Raw genomic sequence first — 10,466 nt, forward strand, 5'->3', positions numbered from 1 at the left:
TGCAGACTCCAGCACTATTCTGTGCAGAGCAGCAAGTGAGAGGAAACAAGCCAGCCTTGTAAGAGGTAAAGCTACCAATCTCCTGGTATAAAAAGGGATAAAGAGGCCCAGAGAGGGAAGGGTCCCACCTGAGGGCCCTCAGAGAGTCCCTTCTGGTGTGACAATGGCCTCAGTGAGGAATTCTACATCCTGACCACAGTGCCCCAGGCAAGGATGACAGGCCCAAAAAGGGATGACACAGAGCATCTGAGAGTAGATCCATGCTGCTGGCAGACCGGCTCAGAGGTCCAGCTGGTTCACTCATGTCCTCCCTAGCCAGACCTTATCCTAACTTTCCCTAAACTGCTTTTCGAGCCCTGCTACTCTTGGCCCCAGAGAATGGGAGAGGAGATGGGGAAAGGGCTTCTCCTGACCTCCAGGAGCTGGGCCAGCCCTAGTCCTCATCCTTGGACCAAGAGCACCCCCTCTTTCTGTTCCTCTGCCTAGGACATGCTTCTCCTCTCGCCCTCGGTGCTGCTTCTGCTCACACAGACCTGGAGATCCCTGGGAGCAGAAATGGAGATCTATTCCCGGAAAATAATGGCCAATGCCTGTACCCTGGTTGTGTGTAGCCCCCCAGAGGGTGGCTTGCCTGGTCGTGATGGACAAGATGGGAGAGAAGGTCCCCAGGGAGAGAAGGGGGATCAAGGTAGAGCTGGGACCATGTGCTTGCCCTGATGGGAAGGGGTGGGCACTGGAATAGTAACCAACCCCAAAAACTCTGAATCTTCTGCTGTGGAAAGCTTGAAGATGGTTTTCCCAACCGGGGAGGTTTCCGCCAGATCTTCAGTCCACCTAAAACATGGCTTTACTGGTTGGCAAACACTGGCTTGCCCAAGCCCCCAGCTCCATAACCACCTGCCCTGATTCCTCCTCTAGGATCTTCTGACCCTAACCACTCCAAGAATGTACAAACAGTGAGTGAATGACTGGTGTTTGGAGTCCTCTACTCCAGAACTCTGGAGAAGGCAATGGCAACCCACTCCAGTGTTCTTGCCTGGAGAATCCCAGGGACGGCGGAGCCTGGTGGGCTTCCATCTATGGGGTCGCACAGAGTCGGACACAACTGAAGTGACTTAGCAGCAACAGCAGTGGCAGCAGCTCCAGAACTCATTGGGCTCACCAAGTGGTGTTAGTGGTAAAAAATCTGCCTGCCAATGAAGGAGATGTAAGAGATGCAGTTTCGATCCCTGGGTCAGAAAGATCCCCTGGAGGAGGGCATAGCACCCTCTTCTGTATTCTTATTTGGAGAATCCCACGGACAGAGGAGCCTGGCGGGCTCTGGGTTGCACACGACTGAAGTGACTTAGTACACTCACGTAGGAGACATAGGAGGTGTGGGTTTGATCCCATGGTTGGGACAATCTCCTGGATAGAAAATGGCAACTCTATTATTGTCTGGAGAATATCATGGACAGAGGAATCTGTCAGGCTACAATCCACAAAGGGTCAGATGCGACTGAGCACGCATACTCCAAAACTTAACTGTTGATCATTCTTATTAAATGTTGCCTCTGCAGAATGTTAAATATTTTTGAACTGATGACAGTGTTGTAAGTTTCTGTTTAATCATCTGTAGATGGGAATAATATTGACCACACAGTGACAAAGAATTGAGCCAAGGCTTCATTTCTTTGTTGGGTCTTCAAGATCAAGTTTTATTCTTCTGCTGTCCCAACCAGCTGAATTCTCCTGAGGTTTCCAAATGTATTGTTAAGGGAATTTTCTGGAAACACTGCCCCACAGGAGAAGATCTGGTTTTTACTGGCAAGACGTAAGAATTTGATGAACCAGCGACAAGGACGAGGGGACCACCATGGCCCTGGGCCAGGGCTATGGAGGGATCAACTGAGGTCTTTTATATTCCTGGAGTTTGTGCTTTGATTGGAGAGGAAAGAAATGAACATTAAAGCTGAAAAGAATACGTAACATCCCCAGGATTTGTAGGGTAAGAGACAAGTATCTGTCTGTCTTTTAGAAAGAAAGTAGCTTCCAACATGAATGGGCTGGGGATTGAGAAGGCCACCTAGAAGTGATCTCAGAGGAGGGGTGGTATTCAAGGTGCCAGCTCTCTCTAGCTCCCCTAGGGGCCCTGAATTGAAAAGTATCCCTTCCTCTACCTCCCTGCTCTCATGGCCTCCATGGTTTGTGCAAAGGATGGGCAACCTCTAATGCTCCCTTCTAAGGAGTGACTTGCTTCCAAGGTACCTGCTGCCCTCCCCAGCCTGGTGGGAGCCCAGGAGAGGCTCAGTCAGGGACCAGGTGTCTCTGCCTGAGCACAGTGCACCAGGGGGTCTGGGATGTGGAGCCCATCCTCCGGGCTCCCATTGCTTGCCTAGTGAGGATTGGAACTAAGAGCAGGACACAATGTCCAGCACAGAGGCTCTCACCACCCATCAACTACACCAGTCTCCCACCGCCTGCACATTCTTGGCCCAGGCAAGCCTGGCCCTTCTTATCCTGGGGGAATGGTTTCCAGATCTGAAATGTCATCTCTCCTCTCCAGGTCTCTGAATCCTCTTCAGTCTCGAAGTCCTGTTTCCTATGAGTACATGTGTCTCCATGGTTTGGGGGGCTGGGATGGGATGAGGGACATCTCCTAAGCTGTTTTCTTCACTCATTACCTGCGCCTCTCAGTTAAAATTCAGTGACAAATTCCTTGCAGACCAGGCCCTGGTGCTGACATTTACATCCTGCTCAGTGCCAGGCAGAAAGCTATGTTTTACAGAGAGCTTCTCAGTGAACAGAGAAATGAAATGAGGAAATGAACAAATAAGTGAATGCACAAGTTAGTAGTAACTGACAGATTCCTTTTGCTGTCTTTTTGCACATGAATGCTTTCCTCACAACAGTTAAGAGATGGAAATAACTCAAGTGTCTATCCGCATTTATCCACGGTGAACGAATAAGGAAAATGTGTTATATTCATACTATAAAACATTTCTCAGCCATAGAAAGGAATGAAGTACTGAGATGTGCTTCAAATTGGATGATCCTCAAGAATGTCACTGCTAGTTTAAAAAGGCAGACACAAAGGGTCATGTATTATATGTATTTATATAAAATATCCAGAATAGGTAACAGAGACAGGCAGCGGCCTAGAGATAGCCAGGGCCTTGGCAGAGGCAGGGAGGGAGTGGTAAATGAGTATGAGGTTTTCTTTGGGATTAATGAAATAGTCTTGAACTAAAGAGAAGTGGTAGTTGTACAATTATGTCAATGTTCTAAATGCTGCTGAATTGTATACTTTAAATGATTAATTATAGGAAATTCCTGGAGGTCCAGTGTTTAGGATTCAGTGTTCTCACTGCCAGGCCTCAGGTTCAATCCCTGATTGGGGAACTGAGATCCTGAAAGCTACACATCACAGTAAAAATAAAAAGATTATTTTTATATTATGTGAATTTCATCTCAATGAAAAAAGAATAACCAAACTCACAGAATTGAATGTATAATTCTTGAATCAATAGGCAATTCTCCCTTTAGTCATTGAAGGCAAACCTCTTATAATTTCAGACTTAGGCAGCCTTCTTAAGGTACTGTGATTTTTTTAAATGTTTGGTCATTTTTCCAAAACAAATTAGTATGTGGTCAAAATATAAAGAGAAGAAAATTAAAATTGCCTGAATTGTGCCCTTTAGAAAGAACAACTGTTAACACCTTTGTATATGCTGTTCTTGTGTTATTTACAGTATATATTACATGTGCACATGCCTGACACATGCATGGACACATTGAAGAAACCGAATCATATTAAATAGAGTGTTTATAACTTACTTTATCACTTAATAATGCACAATAATTTCACCTATCTTCCATAATTTTAAAAGCATGTTACATAGTTTTTTCTCTTCTTTATATTAAAATAGAGCTGATCTATAATATATTAGATTCAGATGTATATCGTAATGAATTCATATTTGCATATATTGTGAAATGATTGTCACAGTGAGTCATCAACACACATAGTTACAATTTGTGTGTAATGAGAACTTTTAAGATCTGCTTGCTCAGCAATGTTCAAGCATGCAACCCAGAATTACTAAGTATAGTAAATCTGCTGTACATCGTCTTCCTAGGACTCAATTTTTTTTTAACTGCACACTTGTACCTTTTGAAGAATTCTATCCATTCTGGTCACTTCTCAACCCCACCTTTAGCCACCACAAATCTGTTCTCTGTGAGAATGTTGTTCTTGTTCATTTTTTTAATTTAGATTTCACATATAAGTGAGATCATACAGTACTGCCCTTCTCTGTGACTTATTCCACTAAGCATAGTGCCTTCAAGGTTCACCAATGCTGCTGCAAATAGCAAGATTCCATTCCCTTTTATGCCTGAATAATGTTCCATTGTATATGCACCCTGCATTTTCTACATCCATTCTTCCATCCACAGATACTTGGGCTCTAGGCTGCATTCATGTCTGGGCTACCATAAACAACGCTGCAATTAACTTGGGGGTACATAGATCTTTTCAGGTTAGTGTTTTCGTTTTCTTTAGTTAAATACTCAGAAGTGGAATTGATGGGTTATATCATAGCTCTATTTTTCACTTTCTGAGAAACCTCCATACTGTTCTCCATAGTGGCTGTACCGATTTACATCCCTACTGCACAGTTTCCCTTTTCTCCACTTTCTCCAACACTTCTTATTTGCTGTCTGATAGTAGCCATTCTGACAGTGAGGTGACAGCTCACTGTGCTTTTGATTTCTATTTCTCTGGTGATTAGTGTCAGGTGTCATTTCTGACATAAACTTTGGTTCTGGGAAGAGGGGAGGGCAGGGAGTCCATGGTCAAGGGTAAAAGCTGACAGACTTAACTGCCATAAATACCGTGGCCTTGGGGCAGGGGCAGATGCATTGTATGCAAAGTCAGGTGGGTCTAGGTTTGGATCTGCCTCCAACTCTGCAAGCCTGTTTCTTCACCTGTAAAATGGAGATGTAGACACAGATTTCCTAGATCTCCACGGACCAGTCACCTGGAGGGGGAGTGTCTACACCCTACAGAACCCAGAAAGAACGCCAGGGTCCTGACTCTGCATGCATCTGGCTCCTCCTGGGCCGGGGTCAGCTTTATGTCCATCTTTTCTTCTGCCACAGGTTCACCAGGACCTGCAGGACGAGCAGGGAGGCCAGGACCAGCTGGCCCCATTGGGCCGAAAGGGGACAATGGCTCTGCTGGAGAACCCGGACCAAAGGGAGACCCTGGACCACCTGGTGAGCAGCTGGGCGTGGAATGCAGGTGTCTGCAGGTGGTGTGCTGCGTTAGGACACGGCAGTAGGCCTGCACAGATTCCACCCCAGGAAGAGGAAGAAGGTCATTCTCAAGGTGGCACGAGGTTATTTCAGAGATGGCTGGTGCTTCCTAGGGGCACCATTTTTAGGGGGAGGCTGCCTGTCTGACTTCTATTACAGCTCCATCTTTTAAGCACTTCTACCTCCAAGGAGATTCAGTATCACTAACCAGGCTGGTCCTTTTCCCCAGGGCCTCCAGGCATGCCTGGTCCGGCTGGGAGAGAGGGCCCCTCAGGGAGGCAGGGGAGCATGGGACCTCCAGGCACACCAGGCCCCAAAGGAGAGACTGGGCCCAAAGGTAGGAGGCTGGTACGTGGTGGGTGAGGGAGGGAGATGGGAGGGGTGACATGGGCAGCCCTGGTGGGGACCAAGGTTACATGCACAGTGTCTGGAAAAGCCTGGAACCTCTGCGCCTGGTCGGCCTTGTCAGGGCTAAACCCTCAACTTTCCCACACTGACTGAATTTCCCGATACGGTTCCTGGAAGAGACCAAGTGGTCAGGAGCAGTCTCCCAGGTTGCTCTCTCACCTGGAGCTGTGGGTGACAAGCTGCACTGCTGAGGAAATGGTACCTGCTGAGCACACTCTCAGCCGTGCTTCTCCAGTGTGTTCCTTCCTCAGGAGGAGTGGGTGCCCCAGGCATGCAGGGCTCCCCAGGCCCCACAGGTCTCAAAGGAGAGAGAGGTGCCCCCGGGGAGACTGGAGCCCCTGGACGTGCTGGGGCGGCAGGTGAGCAATGGACGTGGGGCTGGGCTCATGTTCCCCTGTGCCCATCCCCACCGGCCACCAGGTCAGAGCTGGCATTCCAGGGAGAGAGCCAGCGTTGGGCTCTGGGAGCTGTCTGTCTCCAGGGAGAGGGTGGTGAGAGTGGCAGGGACTGTCTGTATCCAGGGAAGGCTGGTTGTTGGGTTATGGGACAGTCAGTGTACAGAGGGGATGTAAGAAGAGTTCCAGGCACAGAGGGACATTTGCATGTGGGAGGGTGTACTGCTGGGGGATATGAGTCCCTGTATGGAGGTTGGGGGGACACAAAAATGCTAAAATATATGTTCAGCACTCACCCATTTCTATTTCTCTGATCCCAGGGCCTGCTGGAGCCATAGGTCCACAGGGGCCTTCAGGTGCCAGGGGCCCCCCAGGACTGAAGGGAGACAGAGGTACTCCTGGAGAAAGAGGAGAAAAGGGTGAGAGTGGGCTTACAGGTAAGGAAGACTTGGGGACGCCATTAGGGTGTGGGGCAGGGAGGAGGCCTTATTTAGCTCAGCTCTCCTCTCAGATATCCCATTTAGTTACAGATGGGGGTCAAAGCAGGAAAAGTTGACAGGGTGTATGGTGAGGTGAACTCTGGTCTTAGCCTCTATGACTTGCTGGAGGAGACCCTGAGCAGATTTTCTCTGCGATTTCTATGACAAGCCAACCTCTCTCTTCAGTTCATCAGATAACCTTGAATATCAAATAACTCAATGGATGAGAAATACTCAAGCTATGTCTATTCCTCTCTTACAACCATACCACCCCCTGCAATGCAAAAGGAAGTGCTATCAGATTCCTAGAATTTGAAATTAAAATGACATCTGGTTCACTCTCAGTGAGGCACAGGGATCTGTTCAGGGGATACTGTTCACAAGAGAACTGCAGGAAATCCCGTGGAACCAGAGGCCAGCTAGGTCAGCAGAAGAGGGCTTCCTAGGCCTCTGTTCCACCTCCTTACCCCACACCCAACTTGCCTCTGCACCTGGACATCCTTCTCTTGAGGCCTGGGCTCTGAGTGACCCCAGGCTGTTCTAGATCTGTCTTCACTTGGCCTCTCCCTTCTGCAGAGGTCGATGCTGTCAGGCAGCAGGTGGCAGTCTTAGAGGGACACCTGCGACGCCTCCAAAATGCCTTCTCTCAGTATAAGAAAGGTGAGTTCATGGACCTGACCCTGAGCCAGGCCCTGATTATGGGCCTCAGACTTAGTCTGGGCTTGGCTTGCAGTTCACTGGGCTTGGGTCTAAATTGGACTTGCTGGGACCATGAATGGGACTGAACTAGACCTGGAGTGGGAGCGGGGCTAAGGACAGGGCTGGGACAGAGCTGAGCCCCACGAGCTCCAGGGGTTCAAGTAGATGCACAAGACAAGGAGGTGAATGCAGTCTCAGTCATCTGTTGAGCAGACCTTACCCAGGCCTACCCTGGTGGATTCCTATGACAGACAAACGGACACCCAACCCAGGATGCGTTTCTTCCCTCTTTGGGCCAGGTGTGCAAATGCCCAGAGAAGAAGCCACACAGCCCAGGGCAGCAGAGAAGCCAGACATGATCCTGAGAGTGGGGGTGGGATGCTGCCTGTGGGCTTCAAGGCTGCTGGGGACCTTTCGTTGGTGTGTGACCATCAAGTATCTTACCCTAAAGGTGTCCCCGGGTCTGGAAGAAATAGGCTGCCTCCAGTCTCTGGCCAGTGCTGGACTCCCCCTGCAACTTTGGTGGTGTTGAAGCAGAGATTCTTCCCTAAGCCTGGATCCTAAGCAGGCAGAGGCCTCTGGGAGCACATACTTGAGTTCCCTGTACCTTTGGGATGCTCCACCAACTGCCCCTCCTCCTTCTCTCCTCTCCCTGATGGCAGCTTTGAATGCACATCACTTATCAAACCTTGTTGATCCAAAAAAGGAAGAGTTTTCTGTAGGAGTAGTGCATATATGGACCTGATTGGGTGAGACAGAGGGTTGGCCTCTAAGAACTCAAGCCGACTAAGTACTGAAATAGTGGGATTAGAGTTTTCAGCAGTTTATGTCTTTCTTCTTGCACAATCATATTTACATATCTATTTACTCTCTCATTCCCTGGTAGCTGAGCTGGTAAAGAATCTGCCTGCATTGCAGGAGACCTGGGTTTGATCTGGGTCAGGAAGATCCCTGGGAATGGAAATGGCAAACCATTCCAATTTCCTTGCCTGGAAAATCTCATGGACAGAGGACCCTGGTGGGCTTCAGTCCATGGGGTCAAAAAGAGTTGGCCATGACTTAAAAACTAACGCTTCATGCAGACTGATATAAACAAAGGAGAACTTGAGCATATGTGCTGGCCACATGTGTGTACCTAAATACCATCACTCAGTCCACACCACCTACATACTTGAGCACACATGCACACATATGCACACCCATCCTGATGGACCTTGAGTCAGCCCAGGTACCTTTGAATTGACACACGGATATATTCACGCATGCACAGGCATACTACCCAAATGCTTGGGATGTAAACCAATCATGGCACATGAGCTTGCACTGACCTTGTCCAAGGCTGTCTGGGTACCATCCTGACTACTGGAAAATCTGGACTCCAACTGCTTGTTGAAGCTAATCAGAGGAAAATGGCAGTGGGTCAGGGTGCAGCCTGGGTTCAGATCCAGTCCATTGAGCCCCCTTAGGAGCCCTGAACATTTCCATGCATGACCCTGGAAGTCAGAGGGGTATGAATGGGATGGAATCAAAAGAGATACTTGACATATCACATAGAGGATGCTGTTGTGCAGTGGACCTTTTCCTTGGAAATCTGGGATTAAACTCTGAAAAGACAAGTGACTTTCCCTTGTCACCTGGACTGTCATTGCCAGGGTGGGGCAGAGCACATGACTTTCTGAGGCCCAGACAGGGTTCTCTCCAAAGCTGATCCCACCCTGCCCTCCTGCCCCCACGCAGAGCTCTGAGATGCTGTCATCCCTTGCTCAGTAGTCCAGGGACGCTGACTGGCTGTAGCATCACCTGCAAGCATATGGAAGCCAACACTGGACTCCCCCAGTGCAGAGATCAGCACTTGGCTGCTCTCAGATGCAGCCCTCTCCTCCCTTTCTTCTCACCCTTCACACAGTACAGAAGCGCTCAGACAGCTCCACACACCCGGTCATCATGTGCGGGTGAGAATCAGCTGCCTGTGTGGAGTTTTCTCCACTCTCAGGAGCTGCCCTGAGCTCTAAGTGTCATTTCCCTGCCACAGTCTTTCCTGTTTACACAGTAATTAAAGTCCCAGCTTCTGGTGAACATTATGGGGAGGAACAGAAAGTGGATGTGGGAGCTTTAGTGTCACATCCAACAAGGTCTGATCCTCATCTACATTTGACAGTTGGGCGACTTTAGGCCTCTTGCATAAGCACCTGAGTTCCAGGGTCCTCACCTCTTACATGACCAGTGCTCAGGAGCTAAGTGCCTCACTTTTGTTCTACCTGGTGCCCTGGTCCCCTGGTGGGAGCTGGGGACTCCAGTTGGATCACAAGGTCTAGGTGCTGCCACATTCCCAATCTGACTTTCTTCTTTCCTTAGCGGTGCTCTTCCCATCTGGCCTGGCTGTCGGGGAGAAGATCTTCAAGACAGCAGGTGCTGTAAAATCATATTCAGATGCCCAGCAAGTCTGCAGAGAGGCTAGGGGACAGCTGGCCTCCCCACGCTCTGCAGCTGAGAATGAGGCTGTGACACAGCTGGTCAGAGCCCAGAACAAGCAAGCTTACCTCAGCATGAGTGACATCTCCACGGAGGGCAGGTTCACCTACCCCACAGGGGAGTCACTGCTCTATTCCAACTGGGACAGCGGGGAGCCCAACAACAACAATGACGGACAACCAGAGAACTGTGTGGAGATCTATCCTGAGGGCAAGTGGAATGACGTACCCTGCAGTAAGAAACTCCTCGTGATCTGCGAGTTTTGAGGCTCCCCCCACCCCAGCTCCAGCCCAGGGAGGAAGGGGGCAGTGCCCAGAGCTGTGAGCTGCCATCATCCCAATAAAAAGGTGACCCTCTGCTGCTCACGGCTTCCCCACTGAGCCATGGGATGAGGCCACAAGGCAGGCCTCCTATGGAACTCCTCCCTCAGAATAAAGTTTGCAACTGGCTTCACATCTGGAAGATTTGTCACACAAAAGGGGGGTAGCCTGCTGACTCACAGGCAAGGGCTAAAAGGAGGTCTCCAAGATGGCCCTGTTGTAAAATCCAGTGTCTCCTCCTTAACAAGACAGGTGTCCAGCCCTCCACCTCTGCCAAACATGGAACCCATTTGACCCCACTGGTCATTGCCTCCTCCTTGCCTTTCATCTCCTGCCTTCAATCTTCTTATCCTTCAGGCTTTTTCTCTCACCTCTCCTCCTCTCCTGACACTCCA

At 49.4% G+C, this 10,466-nt stretch overlaps 1 protein-coding gene across 1 annotated transcript; it reads left to right on the plus strand.

Moving 5' to 3' along the window:
- The first annotated feature begins 489 nt into the window (after positions 1-489).
- LOC133070642 (collectin-46-like) lies at positions 490-10,017 on the plus strand. Its single transcript, XM_061163029.1, has 7 exons — positions 490-688; positions 5,143-5,259; positions 5,510-5,635; positions 5,958-6,065; positions 6,422-6,538; positions 7,157-7,240; positions 9,635-10,017. Exons 1-7 carry the CDS (start codon positions 490-492, stop codon positions 10,015-10,017), a joined length of 1,134 nt encoding a protein of 377 aa, XP_061019012.1.
- The last annotated feature ends 449 nt before the right edge of the window (positions 10,018-10,466 follow it).

Source organism: Dama dama, chromosome 15 (genome assembly GCF_033118175.1).
Source record: "Dama dama isolate Ldn47 chromosome 15, ASM3311817v1, whole genome shotgun sequence".
Taxonomy (NCBI): domain Eukaryota; kingdom Metazoa; phylum Chordata; class Mammalia; order Artiodactyla; family Cervidae; genus Dama; species Dama dama.

Bases quoted from the DNA above. Each gene is read 5' to 3' on its own strand.
- LOC133070642 (XM_061163029.1), top strand. From the start codon at position 490: ATGCTTCTCCTCTCGCCCTCGGTGCTGCTTCTGCTCACACAGACCTGG. The intron at 689-5,142 runs GTAGAGCTGGGA...CTTCTGCCACAG, and splicing joins GGGAGAGAAGGGGGATCAAG to GTTCACCAGGACCTGCAGGA. The intron at 6,066-6,421 runs GTGAGCAATGGA...CTCTGATCCCAG, and splicing joins TGGACGTGCTGGGGCGGCAG to GGCCTGCTGGAGCCATAGGT.